Below are 20,682 nucleotides of genomic sequence, written 5' to 3'. Positions count from 1 at the left end.
AAAATGCGGATTATTAATGGTATACCGAAATGTCGGGATCAGATGTCGGGACTAACCTTTTCAATATTTTCTTTTATTTTAATGAACAAAAATCTGGAAATGCAGATGTTTAATGGTATACCGAAATCTCGGGATCAAATGTCGGGACTAACTTTTTGAATATTTTCTTTTATTTTAATGAACAAAAATCTGAAAATGCAGATGTTTAATGGCATACCGAAATGTCGGGAGCAGAGTTCGGGACTAACTTTTTTATTATTTCCTATTTTTGTATTGTATGTATGTATGTATAATTGGCGCGTACACCCTTTTGGGTGTTTGGCCGAGCTGCTCCTTCGATTTGTGGTGTGCATCTTGATATTGTTCCACAAATGGAGGGACCTACAGTTTTAAGCCGATTCCGAGCGGCAGATATTTTTAAGAGGAGCTTTTTCATGGCAGAATTATTAACTTTGTATTAATTAATATAATAATAATCTAGATATGCAGATTTTTAATGCAATACAGAAATGTCGGGATCAGATTTCGGGATAAATTTTTTTTATTATTATATTTTCTGTTTTAATTTTAATTAGTGATAATTTAGAAATGCAGGTTTTTAATGCAATACCGAAATGTGGGGATTTTCAGACTTCGGGACTACATTTTTATTATTTCATATTTTTCAATTTTAATTATTAATAATCGAGAAATGCAGACTTTTAATGCGATACCGAAGTTTCGGTATCTCATTTCGGGGCTATTTTTTTTATTATTTTCAATTTTTTTATTTTAATTATTAATAAACAATAAATTCAGATTTTTAATGTAATATCGAAATTTCGGGATCAAAGTTTGGGACTATTCGTTTCAATTAATAATAATCTAGAAATGCAGTATTTATTGCAGTTTATGAAAAAAAAAAAAATTGTTTTTTCTTTTGGTGGGTGTGCTGGGGTCCAAAATGCCGTCGCACTTACAGCGATTGTCGTCTACTGCGTTGAGTGGTGTGGCCTCTAAAACAATCCCTTCTCTTCTGCTCTTGAGACACCCTTACCGGGACTACTTTCTGCATTACTTCGGAGACGCCCAGAACGGCATCCATAAAGGACCAATTCTATTCATCCACGTCTGGGTCGACCAAATTTGTAGCCAACTTTCATGCTATAGGCTTGTCTCTATCGTGAGGCTTCGCTTTATTGCACTGTGTCGAGGTCTATGTTTTTTCCGTGGTACGTCCTCGATATATCTCTTACCCACATTACAGCTGCGCTCGCTGTTTGTTGCTCGGCACAATGCCGCCAATCTGCTTCCTCAGAGCATCTCTTTCCGCGAGTCATCTGTCGCAACTAAAAAAAGTGTGTTCAGCGCTTCACAAAATACGCAGTTTGGATCGTTTACATTGCCCAAGCAGTATATGTATCTCGGGAAGTATTCGTGGCCAGAGAGAAACTGAGTTAACAAGTAATTCCCTTCCACGAAGTTCCTTTGGACTCATTTGCCTAATGAGGGAATGAGTTCCGCCGCCAATAGGCCACTCGGTTGCCATCGGCTTCGCCACCGCATCATGGTTTCGCATTTCTGTTGTTGTTGTTGTTAAAGCAGCATAAACATTCCTCATATATATGTATATGAGGAATGCTGCTGAAGTGACAATCCTTAGCCGGATATAAATCTGGGTCGTTTCGGTAACGCAGAACCGACTGTCTGTTCCGCAACGCCAGTGATCACGTGTTTCTTCGTGGAGTTCCACGTATCCATTCATTCCCGGGTCATGAGGTCGCCGGGTGTCTCCTCGCTGATCACAAAGACTGCAGCGCTAGAGACAGTGCGATAGGCTGAGGCAACTCTGCACTTTGGCTGCCTTGCACTTGGCTTTGCATTTTAGCACATCTCCCCATACTTCGTTGCCGTACAGGAGAATTGAGCTTGTGGACCCCATTATTTTACTCTGTGTTGGCACACCGATGTCTGCCATTAATCTACTAAGCATTCCTTTGTTGATTTGGTAGCCGCATGCCGTATCTGGGCCTATAAAGTAAGCCTGTTGTCAAGTTATATACCTGGCTATTTCACTACTTTTTAGGTTACTAGGAGCATGCCGCCTATTTGCATGCTGACCTCGAGTGGGATGGAACCTTATGTCTTTAGGATGACTTTGGCTTTATGTGTACGTCCTTTCCATAACTTGGTTCAGCTTCCTTCTAGCATCCTTCGATATTGATGTCTTAAAGGAAAATTTGCTACTAAGTTCCATAAAATTACATACGAGTATTCGGGAAAATTTTCGCTTCTACCATAATGAATTTTGTCAAAAATATGTTTAATTTTTTCATTAATCTCAGTACTGGGTTTAAATATTTTACTCCAAAATTTTGGCGGCGACCCACTGTACCTCTTCCACCTTATATCTGCTGACACACAATGTATGCCTGTTGAAGAGGAATGAGGCATTAGAACATATTGTTTTTCGACGGACATAGACTCTCTTAATTTCTTCTGGCTATATAGAAGAATATTAAATTACTTAACATTTTCTTTTTATTAAGAGCCAATTGTAATTTTACTTTAAATATAAATGTACTAATTTAAGTCTCTTCCGAAACATTTTTTTTTCATAATATTTGATGAACAAAAATTTCCATAAATAAGTGAAGGCTTTTCGGCTCATAAATGTTTGCTGCGCCTTAAATTTAATCCACTCATCAACATCGCTCGCGAAGCAAGGCACCACTTACTAGGTAGAGCTTCAACTACTTCAACGATTTTGGGGGACTTTAAGAATGCTTGCGATTTGCTTCTTTCACAGTCAGGCTGAAGACAATTAAAAACACTAGCCTTTTACATCGAGGATTTACTAGTTAATTTTTAGGAAATGAGTTGTGGTTGCGTATAATAGATCTCAATCGAATATCTCAAAATTTAGTTTTGAAAAAGTTTTTTACTAAATAAAAAAAATGTGATTTTGAGTCATACTCGAAGAAATCATTAGTTTGACCTTTGCGCGCTCCATTGCTTTTCCGCTTGTATACTGCAGCGGCTTAGTTCACAAGTCTCAAATATGATTCGCGTACAACTTCATTTGCAGAAAGTATAAATCTACCGATCGGGTGATTGATTTTGCGCCACTGTATATTTAGTCTTTCCAAAAATCGTAGTTGAATGCTACAAATTAAAATGCGAAGCATCGCAATATCTTAAAATAAACCTGAATTAAATAGAAATAGAAATAAAAAGATAATTGCAAAGCAGATGAGCTTGCAAGGAAACGTACAACACTAAACATTCACACCACTAAAATGTAGGTGCCAATACCGATTCCCTTAGCTACGTGCAAATTATTAATAGATGGAGACTCTACCAATACTGCTAATGCCTGTTGGAGGCAATCACCTTTTTGCCAAATAAGCAGGCAACTGAATTTTTGGAGACAGGTTATGGGAACAACAAAGGGGTACTCACAGTACACTGTGTAATTGGAAGGCATGCAAATAGACTGGGGTGCCACATAATGAAAGAATAGAAAACCATGGAACACCTCCTGTGTACACGCAATGCTCTATGCCGAAAAAGACGTTCCATGCTCAGATTCGCCTTTCTTGACAGCATTGACGAGGTCTCGAAAAATAGGGTTGCCGAAATTAACGAAATCCATTAAATCCACAGGTTGGTTCAGAGAAGACTCAGGAGGGTAAAGATGAGCTCCAGTATCAGAGTAGGACTATTAAGAGTGTCGGATGAGAGCCACTCAACCTAACCTTGTATTTACACTTGTATGATACTAATATAAAAAAATATAAAAAAATTCTATAGTAAAAAATTCCAAATATGTATATCGAAGGTGAACCAAATGGTTTTATACCAGGTAATGAATCACTCTAATAAACAATTTAAAGTTCTTGATTTGATGGAGGCCTCACTTAAAAGTCAAGCAATCACTCTGATTTCAACAATCACAATCAGTTTGACGAAACTATTGACGAACTGATAATACGGGTATGATGACTAAATACCTGACTGGCTGCTCGCCCTGACTGACAGCACAATAAAACGTTCATAAATTTGTTTATATTTATTTGCCTACTTCAAAGTGAACGACTATTTGCGACAATTTGCCTTGATTTGGGATTTCAAAAATAAATTGTGACCAAGAAATATCACGTCCTACACTAAAACTTCCATATCACCAACTTTTCACTATAGTTAGTCGAGTTATAAATAATACAATTATTTCCTTTCAGAATTTCCACTTTATTGCCTAATAACTTTGATTACTAGCTAAATTTTACTTAATTTATAAGAGTCTATTACGGCTGCATAATTTGTGAATGGCGTGAGTACCCAATTGTCGCTCACCGCTTTCACTGCGATGCTTATCGCCAGCATTAGCATTTGGCTTGTGACTGAAAGGCGATTAAGTGGGATTTAATTATTCGGATGTATTTATGAGCACCACCATTAAACTTGGAAGCTTTGTTCAGATTTTTTGCGATTTGGGCGTAATAATATCGTGATTTCAAAGCAGTGCTACTTCGCTTCTTTATACTTTTATAATTAAGCAAAACATATAAAGATGATTGATTGATGGTGGACAAGTTGAGGGGAAATTTATTTTGCTGTACGTGGTATATGGACATTTAATATAGGTGGAGCGATAGTATTTGGAAATTTCTTTAATATTTTGTAAGAGTTTATAAGAGTCACAAAATACTACCTTCGTAAGGTAACCTTTTGAGATAAACCTACATCCGTTTCTTTCTCGTGCTAATCGGCGCCAGTCGCAAACATCAAGTAAAGCCAAGTTTTTCTCTACCTGATCTTTCCAATGCAGCGGAGGCCTTCCTCTTCCTCTGCTAGCACCAGCTGGTACCGCATCGAATACTTTCAAAGCCGGAGCGTTTGTATCCATTCGGACGACATGATCTAGCCAACATAGCCGCTGGGTCCTTATTCGCTGCACTATGTCTATGTCGTTGTAAAGCTCATACAGCTCATCGTTCCATCGCCTGCGATATTCGCCGTCACCAAACGTGCAAAGGTCCAAAAATCTTACGCAGAATCTTTCTCTCAAACACTCCAAGCGTCGCTTCAGCGGATGATATCATCGTCCACGCTTCTGCGCCTCACGTTAAGACGGGCATGATGAGAGCCTTGTAGCGTGCTAGTTTTGTTCGCCGAGAGAGGACTTTACTACTCAGTTGCTTACTTAGTCTAAGGTAGCATTTGTTCCTAAGAGAGGCATTCAGACAATTCACTTGTAAATATTTGACGTTAGTGTCGTTTCGTACGAATTACTTGCTCTGACTTCGATTCTTTCGCGATTCACAACGAGATGTCGTCGAATAGGCCAGTGACGTCAAATCATTTGCCGAATTTACTCTCTGCGAAAAATCATAAACCGTGACGAGGACATTGAGAGAATTCTGAATGTATTAGTAAAACAGTGTGAATGTATTGCCAAGAAAATTAAATGAATTCAATGGAAACTGCGAAGCACAAGAAAATATGCCCACACACATACTTTTTCGCCACGGTGTCATCGGCAAAAAAAAACTACATTTAGAGGTATTGTTATAGTTTGTGATTTCACAATTTGACACGCGGCACTTAATTTTTATTAATTTGTCTAATTTAAAAATCACAAATCTTAATGTCACAATAATCATAAAGTCACACCTTGATCAAAAAGTTCTCGGAACAACCGCCAGGTGACGCTCTAAGTCAACTGATTTGAGTCTTCTTTTTTTTTGTTTTTGTTAGGTTGACACATCTGTAATTAATATACATACATATATGATTTCAGGGCTGAATACGGTCCAATATTCATCAAACGCATTATTAATGTAGACGAGGCATGGGTTTATGAGTTCGACACGCAATCCAGACATCCGGTGAGTGAGTGGAGAGCTCCGAATGAACCAAGACCAAACAACCACGTTGTTTTCATACAAAAAAGAAAGCGATGTTCACTGGTTTTACGGAGTACAACGGTGTTATACACCACGAATGTTCGTCCGCAGGTCAGTTATTAAGGACTATTATTTGGGCCAAGGAAAATCTGTACTGAAGCTGGTAACTCCGTCTTCACTGACGGTTCCAAGATGGAATCGAAAGTCGGAGCAGGGGTTTCTCAAAATGAGCCAATTTATCTGCTTCCTTAAAATTGCCGTATACTGCTAGTGTGTTTGCGGTCCTGCAGGCATGCAAAATGCCTAGGAAACATGGGAGCGAGAGAGATATTAACGTTTTCTCCGTTAGTCAAGCCTCGATTCAGGCTCTGAAGACGCCATGGAGCAGAACGAAATTAGTAAACTTCTGTAAAGAGGATATCAAATCTCTTGGGTGTGCAGGTAACATTTCTCTGATCTGGGTTCCAGGACATAGGAACTTAGAGGGAAATGAAATTGCTGATGAGCTTGCCAGAAAAGGCACTGACCCGGTCAACGGCATCCCTCTGACTGTTGTTAAAGAGGAATTGCATAACTTATTTTTCAATGAAGCGCAGATCAGATTTCATTTCTTTGGGTGCTAATTCGAAAACCCTTTGTAATAAAACCCTTAGTCAATAGACGCATAGAAAGTCCTGGGGACTCCACACCACACAATTTTCATACTCATAGTTGTACTTACCGGTCATTGGACGATTGGCACACACGCAGAAAAACTAAGTTTACTATTTAATCCCGAAGGCAGAAGCTGTGAGGACCTTTCAGAGAAGGAAACTGTAGAGCACTTTCCCTGTAAACGACCAGGTTTGGCAGCTGGGTGCTCCATTCTTCGACAGCCTAGAGCAGTGCTCCGACCCAATTCCCGTCAATCTTCTCCTCGCTGTAGATATTTGCCTGATGGAGCTCTCATAATGGTGTCAAAACGGAACTTTAGTGCTACTTTGGGAGTGGCAGTGCGGTACTTCAACCATTTAACCTATTCATTATTTGGGGGTTATAAGACGAATTTGTGGGAAAACAGCTAGAAAATTTCGCATCATGACAACGCACCTTCGCAGAGTGCTGTCATTATCTGTGAATTTTCTGTCAATAAAGACCCGAATACCATTTAACCGCCATCCAATTCACCTGGCAAGGGTCCTTGCAATCATTTTCTGTTTGAATCGAGTCAAAAAACCACTACGGGGAACAGCCAAAAGGAAGTAATGGAAACCTTGAAAACGGCTCTGACGACTATACCGAAAATGTGGTTCCATAACATAACATAACATAGCATAACATAACATAACATAACATAACATAACATAACATAACATAACATAACATAGCATAACATAACATAACATAACATAACATAACATAACATAACATAACATAACATAACATAACATAACATAACATAACATAACATAACATAACATAACATAACATAACATAACATAACATAACATAACATAACATAACATAACATAACATAACATAACATAACATAACATAACATAACATAACATAACATAACATAACATAACATAACATAACATAACATAACATAACATAACATAACATAACATAACATAAGATAACATAACATAACATAACATAACATAACATAACATAACATAACATAACATAACATAACATAACATAGCATGCGGTTCAAGCAAGGTAACGCCACATGAGCAAGATGACGCCGCATGAGCAAGATAATGACGCATTTTTTGGTGCGTGCAGCCGGCTACATCGAATTATAAGACGTTATCACGTCAAAAAATAATAATAACCAGCCAGTGCAAATCAATAGGATTTATTAGCCCATAATGAAATTATTCAAGCGGTCACGTCAGCTTAATCGTGACCTTTTCTTTTAGTATGATTCGGTTTTGAGCAAAACATTCGACCACGCCCATTATTGAATATTTACTTATGTACATATGTACGTAGTATGCGCTACATTCATGTTAATTAACACATTCTAGGCCAAAGCTCAGACACCGAAAGAGCGCACGATTTTAGCTTTCACATATTTTGGCTGTTATTGGCTCAGTTATCCGTTAACCCATAATAAAGTATTAACACGCATTTTGCATAATTATATACTGTATTTATCTTAGGTGATTGTCCATGTCATATGGCTTAATAATCCGAAGGTCGTGCGTATATATGTACATAGATGCCATATATAAAAACATTTAGTTAAAGCAGTGTAAAAGTTTTGTTCTTATAAACAGCCATTGCCACAACTAACTATTTATATAACTTGGAGAGTACGGTTTGGGCGTACCTCACAAATTAGAGGAACTTTCTATTAATATGCATAGGATAAATGACTACTCATGCCAGAGCTCACTTGGACAAATTATCAAATTCACCTATTGTGATACCATTGAGAGGGGAAAAACACAGCGAGCAGAACTAAACAGCGGAGAAAACGGAAAAGGCGCTTTAAATGCAGCAGAGGATGACGTCCAAATCGTGGCTAATTACAATTAGGCACGTCAATCGCTTTAAGCCTCCTATGGTGTTTGCAGTTGTTGCAAAAAAATCCGAGCTAAAATGTCTGAATCTTGGCGCGGCGAGAGCTGGGCAGTTGAGGAGAAGGCGTTGAAATGATTCTTCCTTATCCTCCAGACATCTTCTGCAGAAAGGACTTGAATCAATCCCAAGTCACACCGCATGGATACCTAACGGACAATACCCGGTGAGGATACCCACGGAATTCGAGCTTCGGCTTTGTTAAGTTTAATAGTGTCCTTGAGCGCCTTTAACTTACCAGATGTTGTTTCTACTAACTTTCTACCAAATTTCCAGAAATGATAACCAATACTGCAAAGGCCGCGTAGTATCTGGTGAGAATTTGTAAGCTCTCTCTTTATTGAGTTATTTTGGATTATACTAGGTGCTCTCTATCTGGTGTTTTTTTAAGAACTTGGGCACTTAAAATGAAAATGCCAAACAGAAATATGGCGGGAATGCATTTTTTTATTATAGTCTGGTAGATCATTTCATGGAATTTATTTTTGTAATCTTTTAATTTGATATTCGGCATGAGTCCACTGCAGCTATGAAGTACATGGGCCATTCGCGGAATTTTTGACTACTTTTTCCCCTAAATCTGGTCGTATGGTGCCAATAGTGGCTTGAATATTGACTTTCAATGCTTCAAGAGTTGCTGGTTTGTCCTTTGTCCGCAGAAATCAATTACTTAACATAAACCCATACAAAGTAATCCAGTGGCGTTAAATTGCACGATGAAGGGGACCAGTGAACGGAACCACTTCTGAAAAGAAATTTGAAGGCAAATTGATTTTTCAATGAATCGATCGTTAAGCCCGCTGTATGGTAAGTTGCACCATCTTGTTGGAACCCGATGTTTAGCTAATTAATTTTGGGAAACAAAAATCTAGTTAGCATGGCTTGATAGCGCTTGTCATTCACCGCAACGGCAGCTTCTTCCTATTTTGGACAGAAATAAAGACCAATCATATCGCCACTGCTTTATGAACCTTGCGAAAAGATTTCTTTTTTTTTTCAAGGTAAATTTCCATAATTCGGAAGCGTTGTTCTGGCATTAAGGAGGGAAACCGGTTTAGGAGGCCAACATTTTGGTGTTTTTCGTGAATTTTTTGAACAAAGAAGGAATAATCAGAAATTGTTTAAGTTGAGAGGATATTTTATTTATATTTTTAGGTACACTTTTAAATTTTTTTGAAGCTATGCTGGAGATAGTGGCGTTAGAGCGTGCTGTCCATAGACGATCGCCATGCGAGTGTCTTGCTGGTGGGAATTCCTGAAGTTGCAATTTTTCTCTGAAATCACCGGCAACTTTTTTTTTTATTAACAATATGTTTCCAAGAATATAAACCTAATTGTGGTAAAAAAATATTGAAAGTTGCATGCTTTTGAGGCGCTTGAACTCGAAGTAGTTTTTTTATACCATATTTTTTAATCTATTCTGCTTAAAAAATCATATTTTAAATAATAATATAATCTCAGAATTACGTGCATATAAATTAGAATTGAATAAAGAGAAAATCCCGAAAAAATTTAGAACGATTGGTCTATAACTTTTTAAACTAGAATGCCCGCCAGTCGAAAAAAGTAGTTTCGAGAAACAAGTCGTTCTAACTAACGCGCGCTACGGTGCGGAACCGACGGGCAGTCACTTAAGTGCTCATAGAATCAGGAATAATGCGAATTTCGCTTTAAAATTTCTACCACATATTCTTGAATAGTTATACTAACGATTTATGCAATAAAAAATAAATCGATTTTTTGATCGATCTAAACCGGTTCCCCCCCTTAAATAATTCATTAAGGCTTGCCAAGCTTTACTGAACCAAAATGTCAACACAGTTTGCTCTTCATAGCTGTCAAACCATAGTTATCGATATCGATAGTTCTCGTGCAGCTAAAAAATACCCGATAGAAGGAAGAATAAACTGTTTTTCCTGCCTCTGTGTTTCGACATTCCATCGGGCATCGTATAAACCCCCTTTTCTCTCACTCCTTCATAAAAGTTTCGTAGTCTTAATGAAATGCGTAAATCAGGCAAGAGGCATTCCTATAGAGTCCGCATTTGATTATTTGCCACGCATTCGGCTACCTCGTACGCTTTGGATTTTCCTCCGCACTGTGGCCATTTTTAAGTCCATACTGAGGTTACTAACAGATTTAAGCGCTGCAATGGCTTTTTAGCCTGAGTGTTTTAGGAGCCACCAAATCTCCTGGTGCTCCTTGGCTCGACATTTTCAGGCGCTGCTGACTGTGTGCGGAAATTTTCACTCTAGCCTTCATATTAAATTTTTTGTGAAATAAAAGAGCACCGTTTATTTTTTATTATGTATTTTTATTTATTTTCATTTAATTTTAAAATGAAAACTAATTATTCCATCAAGTTTGTAGTTGAAGTTTTTGACTTTTGTATTGTATGATTTTTTACAGAAATTTTGTTCAAGTATATAAACACATACAAGCGCTTAATATGTAGTTAAACATGCTTTGTCTGCAAATATTTCGTTTTCCTTATCCTCCTCATGTATGGTTAAACATTCATTACTTAGCTAAATCAAATTTTTAAAAAGCCATTATAACATAAAAATTACAATTAGAAATGAAAGGCCTTTAGACGGCTTTTCTGCGCGAAACAAAAACAAACTTCACCATTTTCACGCTTAAAATTATATAATTGAAGGCAAAAGAACGTACGTACATACAAATACAATATATTATATTAAATTAATAGTAACAAAAACCTAATTATTGTTGTTGTTTTTATTTGATTAAGGTTTAATGGTTATTGAAAAAATGCTTTGGCTGCATTTTACGTACAACTAAAAAGTTCAATTACTTTTTCGCTTTTGTTCACATTTTCTAGACGCTTGTAAGTCATATGGTATTTGTATCAGTTAAAACCTAATAAGCCTAGCATCCAACTACATTTTAGTATCACAGTGTAAAAAGATCGCAACAATAGCGCATTCTCAAATTTTAATTTTTTGCCTTATACTCTTTATACTTTTATGAAACGCAATTTTGTTTTAATCATTTTTAACGTTTTTTTCCTCAATTTCAACCTCCATTTTCTGATCTTTACTCTCCCTTCCTGTCCTCATTTTTGGTATGCAAATTGTAACTGAGCGCGCGGCCTCCTGTGTGCTGCCGCCTCCTTTTTGTTGGCCTTGCAGTCGCCATAGACGCGCACGCGCACTCCCAAAAGATCACTCGGTTAGCCTTTCGTTCTCCTTGACTAGCCTTGCTGTCGTCTGATTGCTCGTCTCTTGAGCATTTTATCGCTCCACTGCAGCGCTCGCTTACTGGTGTACTGCTGCTGAGCCAATACGCTGGCCATACATGGCGTAAGGTGAATAATAGGGCCCGAGTGCCGCAGCAGCAGCTGCTGCTGCTGGATTGAAGCCAGTCATGCCAAAAGCGGATGGCGCTGTTAGCGCACTTGTTGGTATGCCACCAGGCTTTGCGTAAGGATGATAACGCGCCGCAGCAGCAGCACTCATTGGGCTCAATGGTGGCGTTGGGTAGCCAGCACGCAAAGCCGACGGCGGAAAGAGTGTTCCCAGCAATGATTGTGCCTGTGACTGTGCCAAAGCGGCGGCGGCTGCAGCTGGATCGGAGAGATTGCCAGTGTGTGTGCGCAGATGGGAGAAGAGTTCGTCGGAGGTTTGGAAACGTTTGCCGCAGTATGCGTCACCTACTACCCAGCTGCATACATAAGGCGCAGAGCGTGCAGCAGCAGCACTGGCGGCAGCAGCGGCGGCGGCTTGTGAGTAAGGATGACTCGGTGGGAGACCAGCGGCGCCACCCATCATTGCCATGCCGTATTTTTGGTGTTCACATTGCGTGCAACCAGCCGGACAGGGGGCACCCATGAGCATTTGTTGCGTGTGTGCCGAGTAAGGACAGCCGGGACAGTATGGGTCCTTGCAAACAGGCACTATGGCTTCACCGCCTGATGGTGTCTTGATGCGTTGGTAGCTGATGTAGGGATTTGGTTGCGAGCCAGGACCATTGGGACCGCCTGGATAGCCACCACTTGCTGCAGCAGCGGCTATCATGGCTGCATGGTGATGCGAAAAGCCGCCGGCGAATGGTGGACGGAAAGCAGGATTGGCGTGTTGTTCCATGCCGGGTGGGCAACATAGTGCGGAAAGTGGATTAATGCCATATGGACTGGCTGCCTTGTAAGCGGCAGCAGCAGCGGCGGCTGCGGCAGCCATGCTGCTCATCTCCTTTGGGTGTGTGGCCGAGCCGTTGGCATTATTGAGTACTTCCATGCCGGAGCGCACAATGGGGCTGGCACCGCGCTGTGACGAGCCGGCGGGTGATACGGTTTTGCGATTGTTGTCGCTGGGTGTTGGTGTGGCACCATGACCATTTTCCGTTTTGATTGTGTGCGATTCCGGTGTGCAATTGGACTTGCTGCGTGACGGTGCGCGTGTCATATTATCGGCCCCGCTCGACGAGCATTTTGAGCTGGGTCGTTGCTCGTCCGCAATCGATGACGATGACTTGAATGTGTTGTGGTTTTGAGCGCTGAGAACATTGGTTTCGTACGGTTTGAAAGCCAATTTCACCTCGGTGGTGGTGGGCGTTGTGGATTTGGGTGATTTGGCCTGAGTCGGCGATTTGGAAGCGCTCAAATCCGAGCTGGCATTCGATGAGGTGGATGATGAAGACGAAGATGTGGATTTCTTTGATTTATCCATAGCGAGTAGCGGTTTGACGGCCGAGGAATCGGCGCCAATTTGTGAGCAAGTCTGTGCCAATAGGGCGAGTGGACTCTTTTTGGCATCCATCTGGAATGGGAGAAGGAATACAAGTTTATAAGTGGTGCGTTTATACATACAAATACAAGAGACTAATAAGTTTTCTACGCGTTTGAAATGCTTTAATTTTCGCTTTCATTTTAAATGTTTTCTTTCTTCTAGCTGTGCATGGTAATTTGAGAATGTCTACCTTCCCTGCCACATGTCAGCATGGGCATGCAGATTTCGCCGCAAACTTTGCATATGAATTGAAGTCATCTATTTTTTGTCATGCACGCGCAACTTTTCTTTAGTGCGCCCGATCGAAGGCGCGTCTATTTAGCGCTGCTACTTTTATTTATAGTTTATATTCAAATATTTTGGTTACTTTTTGTGCGTAGCAAATTACTTATGGAGCCCATTTCTTACTTGAAAAAAAAGCAGCAAAATCCATAATTCAGTTTTGATAGCTGCATTATGAAGGAATTTCAAGCTATAAAACCGCTTTCACCGCCAATGACAGGCCCATAAAAACATTTTTTGTGCATATAATAGCCAGATTTTATGTGTCCATATTGTGACACAGAGATTATGATGTCAATAAAGTTGGCGATGTGGTAATAAAAATAAATTTCGTTTAATGTATTTCGTGTTTTTTCCAGATTTTTATTATACCTTAAATTTTAATTTTACGAGTGCATTAAACATGTTTTCGGTAAATTAAAAAATTTAATGCTAATTAAAAAGTGGAAAAAAGCAAAAATATATAATTAACTTATCGCTTAGTTTGCAGCGAACTGAACTGTTTCGGTGTTAAGTGGAAATCTTGGGCTAATTGAGTTGGGCAAACACTTTAATGTTTTTTTTTTTTTTTATTTAGGCAATGGGAAGGAAAGGAATATGCCATCATATGTCTATAGTGACTTGAAATGGTTGCCCAGAAAGAGCGCACACTTGAGGGAAAATGAAATTCGTTCTTTGTGATTGTATACCTGCTTACTTAAACCACTTCACCGTTTTTCCATTTGTGAGTAACAAATTTTGAAAATTTCAAAATTCAGAAAGCGCATGTTTTTGATTTTCACATGCAAACAAATTTGATAATGACGCCTCCTATGGAAACAACTTTAATCTTTTAAACTTTAATATTTTTAATTTTTTTTTAATTAATTTTTTTAATTACAATAATTTAATTTATTTTATTTTATTTTATTTTATTTTTAATTAATTATTTTTTTCCTGAATTTATTTTATTTATTTTTTTTTTTATTTTATTTTTTTTTTAATTAATTTTTTTTTTCCTGAATTTATTTTATTTTATTTTTTTTTATTTATTTATTTAATTTGTTTAATTAATTTATTTTATTTTGTTTTTAATTTATTTAAATTTTTTTATTAATTTATTTAATTTTTTTTTTAAATTAATTTATTTGTTTTTTTTTTTGTATTTACTCTCATTTTGCCCTTTGTGTCCAGCTCAACCGTTGCTACATAGCGTTTAGCCGTAGCGCTGTGAGGCTCTTTATTGAAAACAAATATATAAAATTTTAATTCTGTTTTTCTGGTTAATTTTCTGCATTGCTTTTTTATTTACTTCCCAATTCTTATGTTGCGGGTCAAGTGCATAAAAAAAACATACATTTCTGCTTATTTCTAAGATTTTAATTTTATAATTTTTTGCCATATGCCGATTTCAAGCAAAGTAGATTTGGCAGCAGGAAGAAAACTTTGCAATGTTTAGATTTTTAATTTAAATATTAAACTTATTTCATTAAATATAAATATTAAATTTTCAATTTTTAGTCAAAATATTAAAAATTCAAATATTCAAATATTAAATGTTTAATTTCAGATTTACCCAAAAAATTGGGGTTTAAACTTGAAATGTTTGCTATGCTGGTTCTTCTAAGACTTTCAAAGTCGTTATTAACTTTATCGTTTCTTTACAATTCTATGTTCTTTTTGTTTTAGAATTCTGAATGCTTGAAATACTGTCGAAATTTTTTTTTTTGGAATTACTGTTTAAAATGTAAATTTTTCATTTAAGGCAGCATTAAAAAAGGGTTCAATTATTTTGACTATTTGCATTGTTATATTTTTTTTTAATTTTTTTATTATTTTGTTATTAGCTCTAGGTTTTTTTTTAATTTTTTAATATTTTTTTTAATACGATAGTATTTGGTTTTAATTTTTTTTAATTATTTTTTTATATTATTCTTTTAATTTTTTATATTATTTTTGGAATTTTTTGTACTTTTTTTTAATTTTTTCATACTAGTTTTTTTTCATTAAATTTTTTTATATTATTTTTTAAATTTTTTTTATATTATTTTTTTAGTTTTTTTATATTATTTTTTTTTAATTTTTTTATTATTTTTCTAATTATTTTGTTATTATTATTTTTTTAATTATTTTGTTATTAGTACGATAGTATTTTTTTATATATTTTTTTTAATTTTTTATATTATTCTTTTAATTTTTTTCTATTATTCTTTTAATTTTTTATAGTATTTTTTAAATTTATATTATTATTCTTTTAATTTTTTATAGTATTTTTGGAATTTTTTGTACTATTTTTTTAATTTTTTCATACTAGTTTTTTTTCATTTTTTTTCTAATTGTTTCATACTACTTTATTACATTTTCTCCTTCAAATTCAGTTGCAAGTATTTCTATTTTAAATTTTAAATGAAAATGTGGATTTCGAAGTTTGCTTCTACTTTTTTTTAAGATATCTTCTCGAATTATTTAAATTGAGTTATGGGCTTCCAATATTTAGTTTTCGTATTTTTATTATGTGCGCACAAGGCCTGCTTAACACAAAAACAACAAGCTCAAAAATTGATTTTGTTTTCGTTTTGTTTATTTGTCGATATTTTGAGCCAAATTAGAAGTCAGCTTCAAGTACGCTTGGCTGTGCCTGGCCGACTGAATTTTAAAATTTCTTTTATTTATTTGTCAAATTTTAATTTATTTAAGCCATAGCAAGTTTTATATGTATGTGAATAAACATTTTTTTTAGTTACTCATTCTGATCTAAGTTGAAATACGTATTTTTCCCCAAACTTAGGCTCCGCACTACGTAGCTCATTCAAAGGTGTTACAATTCATTCAAAAAGCAACCTAATTTTCTTACTCACTTCGCTTGAATTCTCATCTTTTAAGCTTCCTAAATTTCAAGCGATTTTCTTGACCTTTTTTATGCCTATCCCCTCTTACAACTCATAAGCCCATAAATGTTTCTAATAATTACTTTTGAGATGTTTCTCCCTTTTTCAGTTAACTCTAACTCACCGTTGTGGGTATTGGTGACAAATAATCCGGTTGCAAGTATTGGTTATTTCCAATAGTAACAACACCGCCGCCACCTTCTAAAACAACCATTTTACGTAAATCCAAAGGTTGTGTAGAAAGCGTGGGTAACGCAGTTAAATGATACAGCTAATCCACAAAAATGGTAAATCCAGTGGGAAAATGGAGTTGCTGCGCGCGTAGCTGGCAGATCTGTTGACGCGGCGGGTAATCCAATTATTTTTAATTTTAATTTGCGAAGCCTTTAGTTTCGAAGTAATTCAAAACCTTAGCAGTGTTAGCACAATTTAGTCTTTATAGCTGGCACAGTATTTATAAATATTATTTTTTGAGAGTGTTGATATTTCTTTCAATTATTGCTTAAGGGCTTTTGTGTTTTTTTAGCAATGTTTTGCACTTCGCAATTTGTTTTCACTTAAATTTTGGCAGTATTTGAAATTTCGCTTGAGCACACTTGCCGCTTTTCAGCAGCCTACGTCGCACTTGTTAGGTATTTCTTACGATAATTTCAAAATATATCTATTTTTTCTGCTTTATTAGAAGAACTCTTCCGTTGTTGAGCACAAACGTTTTGTCAAATTGTCAAGTTAACTGTAGTGCACATATACACATAGATGTATGTATAGCCAAAGTATTTAGATTGCCACGTTCCGAGTTTCTTTTCAGATACGTCCAAACGCAAAGATAGCCAAACACGAACTGAAATTTTTGTAGCACACAACTAGCTTAGGTGCTTCCCAATCGAGTAGCTGGCATGCCTAGCTGCCAGAGCGCCGCGCCATAGGCAATTTCAAGTGCACTCTCGCGTAGAGAGCGCGTGCTCCATTGCAGTGCTGCAACGAGTTGCCGTGGCGCTCAAAACCTGAAAAGAGTGCACGCCTGCATGGCGACATGTGAGTAAGCGAGCCCACTGCGTTGCGTGTGAGTGAGTAGGCTATAGCGTAATTTTCAAATATGGCGTACTTTTTGTCCAATCAAATCGCATGCGCCATAAAAATGATTGCGCTTTGATCTTTTGCAAGCGCGCGACGGTAGCGGCAGTGACAGCCCAACTCCATATATATGTGCTGCTGCTAATTGTGGCAACCAGCTGTCAAGCGGTTGTTAATGGATGGATGAATGGGGATGGCTGGTCAATTGGTATGAGCCAAATACATATGTGGCGCAGGCGAGAGAAGTAGACAAGAGAATGCACATGAAATTGGAGTAACAGGTTTTTGTGTTCGCAACGAGCACATCACATTTCTGAAGCTGAGCGGCTCTCCGCCACATGCACATACACGTTTACGCTCTGCACTTGCTCACTATGTGTTTTTGGCCGTAATTTATAACCAATCACTGAAGGTTTTTGTGTATACAGCGCAATGGCAACACTTCAAAATGGGGTTACCTTAGGGAAATATGTAGTGAATGCGGTTTGTTGAGTGCGTTGTAGAGCATTCATGACCGCTGAGCGCCGTACTCTTTGCATTGCATTATTAAATATTGGCATGAAATGTTAATTTAGTGCTCTCCTTAATTTGTTAAAGCGAGTGAGCTGCGCTCTTTCGCGCTTGCAGTTCGCTTTGATTGTGGCTCGTCTGCGCTCGTCTACGCTCTTGTCGGTGGCAATCATTGCGTTTGGTTAAGTGACCAAAAGGTTGCAATTAAACTGTCACGTTTATCACGCCTTTCAGTACAACAACAACACCAAAAACAACTATCATAACAACTAACAGTAGCAGCAGCTAAAGCAACAAGGAGGCACATAAACGAGCGCTATAATTTTCATTTTTATTTTTATTGAGCGCGTTGTCGGCATTTCAAGTTGAACTGCACTTTGCTGCAGCATTGGTGCGCATTGCCGCGCCACACCGCTTGCTTAAATTGTCGATGGTACTAACTACTCAACTCGACTGCTAAATGGTTACATTCGCTTGTAAATCGCTCACATTTCTGGCTCTTTAGTGGCATTAAAAAGTTGGTTAGCACGTCGCGTTACATACACTCGTACGCCTATACATACATATGCATATACATACATATGCATATATGTATGTATGTGGGTAGGTGTGCAACTATCAATGTACAACGTTTGTGTATATGAATTGAAGCATATGCAATTTATGCTCGCGTAAAATTTTTACACTTCAATTTAGCGCGTTTTCGTTACGAAGCTTAAAAAAGAGCCTTCACTATTACGCTTTACTACTTTGTCTACTTTTTGTTTATGATTTTAGCAGTTAAGTGAAAAGTAATGTTGGCTAACTTCCTCGTGCAATCACTTTGCAAACAACTACCGCCGCACTTGCTTTCGGAATCTGCTATGCAATAGGTTGGACGACGTTTTGCCGTCGGAAAATAGACTTTTTCCCCGCAGTCTTGCTGCGTAAGCACGGATGCGGTTGAATGAGGTAACAATAGTTTCTGCGGCATGAAAAAAGCAAGTTATGCAGAGAAGTATTAAAAATTAAAATTTTATGAAGTCAGCTGCATTGGTGTGTGTATGTGAAATAGAGTTGCTGATTTCTCTATGTAACAGCTAAAATAATCGTGATAAGCCACAATGCAATACATTTTAAGTATGGAAATATTTCAGAAATTCTGTGATGAAAATGCAAAAGTGTTTAACCGTTACTAATTTTTATTTTCTAGGCGAGAACTGTTAAGGAGGAACGCCACTGTGGGGGGTCAAAAAATAGTCGATTTTTGGGAAGTTTGTTTTGTAAGTAGGAATGATTATTCGAGGATCGGACAAAAGGCAGTTTATTATACATATATGTATTAAACTATGTTGATGTAAATTTTTATTAAAAAATATTGAAAATTGACAAATTTATGTAAAAAAACGTAACCTGTCAAAAAAATTACGTGGCGGCAGCGATACAGCTATGAATAATCAGCTGAAATCAAAAAACCAAAAATTTGATTAATCTGCACAATAGTGGCTATCGTTGTACGTAGCCGTTTTTTTTTTTTTTTTTTGACAAAATGGTGATGATATCAATTTCGATGTGTTTTTTCACAATTTTGTTGATTTTCAACAGGCCAAAAAAAATAGTTATTTTCAAAATTTTGAAAATCGGCTACGAACAATGATAGCCAATGCGATAACAAAAATTTTGAAGAAAAGAAAATTAAAATCGGTTCCTTAGTCTTCGAGAAATCGTTGCCACCGTATTAAAAAAAAGTCGGCCGAACCGACGGGCGTTCACTTAAGTACACATATATACAGGGCCCGCCATCTATCGTTACGCATTTGAACTAGGTATTATTTGAAGAATGGTAACACTTAGCTGTCATCTGATTTGACAGAAAATTAGTTTTATTCTTCCGCTGAACGAAAATAATTGTGTATACGGTCAAAGAACGCTGGGAAATATTGTGACATTACTTTGAAAATCATGGTAATGTTGCAGAATGTGTACGAAAATTACGTACGGCAATGGGAAGAAGAAAAGCACCGAATGAAGCGTATGTGCGTTACTTTGCGAAAAAAGTAAGATAAACTTGGTTGCTTCTTGACAAACCAACGCGTGACTGCGATTTGACGCCGTTGGATTATTATCTTTGGGGTGCCGTCAAAGACCAGTGTTATGCCAACAAACCAGCAACAATTGATGCACTGAAGACCAACATACGCGATGTCATAGCTGAAATACAGCCGCATACAATCGAAAATGTGTTGAAAAATTGGGCCGATCGTATGGGATGGTGTATGGCTAGCCGAGGCAGCCATATGAATGAAGTTGTGTTCCATCATTAACCGGAAGGATTGTACTTCAAAATAAAAAAACAGTTTGGAAAAATATTGAGTAGTTTCTTTTTTATAGCATTTTCAATTCCGTAAAGTTATATGGCGGACCCTATAGAATCGGGAATACAGCGAATTTGGCTTTAAAATTTTTACCACATTTTCTTGAGTTGTTATACTAACAGTTTATGCAAAAACAATAATCGATTTTTTTGAATTTTCACAGTTGTAAATTCGTTTTGATAATAGATGGCTAAAAAAGGAGTTTTTGATATAGGCATAGCCATTTTTTATTTCACTACCGAGTGTCCGGTTTCAGAATTTGGAATTAAAAGCTAAATTAACATAGAACTGCTAGGGATAAAAGTTTATTTCAATAACTATTAGAAAGAAGACAAATACGATTTATTTTTTTATTTCTTCCAAATGTAGACCGTTGACCATTTTTTAA

The 20,682-nt window shown here is 37.0% G+C and overlaps 1 protein-coding gene across 1 annotated transcript; it reads right to left on the bottom strand.

Annotated features, from left to right (window-relative positions):
- Positions 1 to 10,752: 10,752 nt before the first annotated feature.
- On the bottom strand, positions 10,753 to 17,182 carry LOC129247738 (zinc finger protein Noc). The gene is made up of 2 exons (XM_054887016.1): positions 16,481 to 17,182; positions 10,753 to 13,237 (listed from the first exon to the last, which is right to left on the bottom strand). Exons 1-2 carry the CDS (start codon positions 16,568 to 16,570, stop codon positions 11,738 to 11,740), a joined length of 1,590 nt encoding a protein of 529 aa, XP_054742991.1. The 5' UTR covers positions 16,571 to 17,182; the 3' UTR covers positions 10,753 to 11,737.
- Between the last annotated feature and the right edge of the window lie 3,500 nt (positions 17,183 to 20,682).

Source organism: Anastrepha obliqua, chromosome 5 (assembly GCF_027943255.1).
Source record: "Anastrepha obliqua isolate idAnaObli1 chromosome 5, idAnaObli1_1.0, whole genome shotgun sequence".
NCBI lineage: Eukaryota > Metazoa > Arthropoda > Insecta > Diptera > Tephritidae > Anastrepha > Anastrepha obliqua.
The sequence above is the reverse complement of the archived record's forward strand: the minus strand, read 5'-3'. Positions and strand labels throughout refer to the sequence as shown.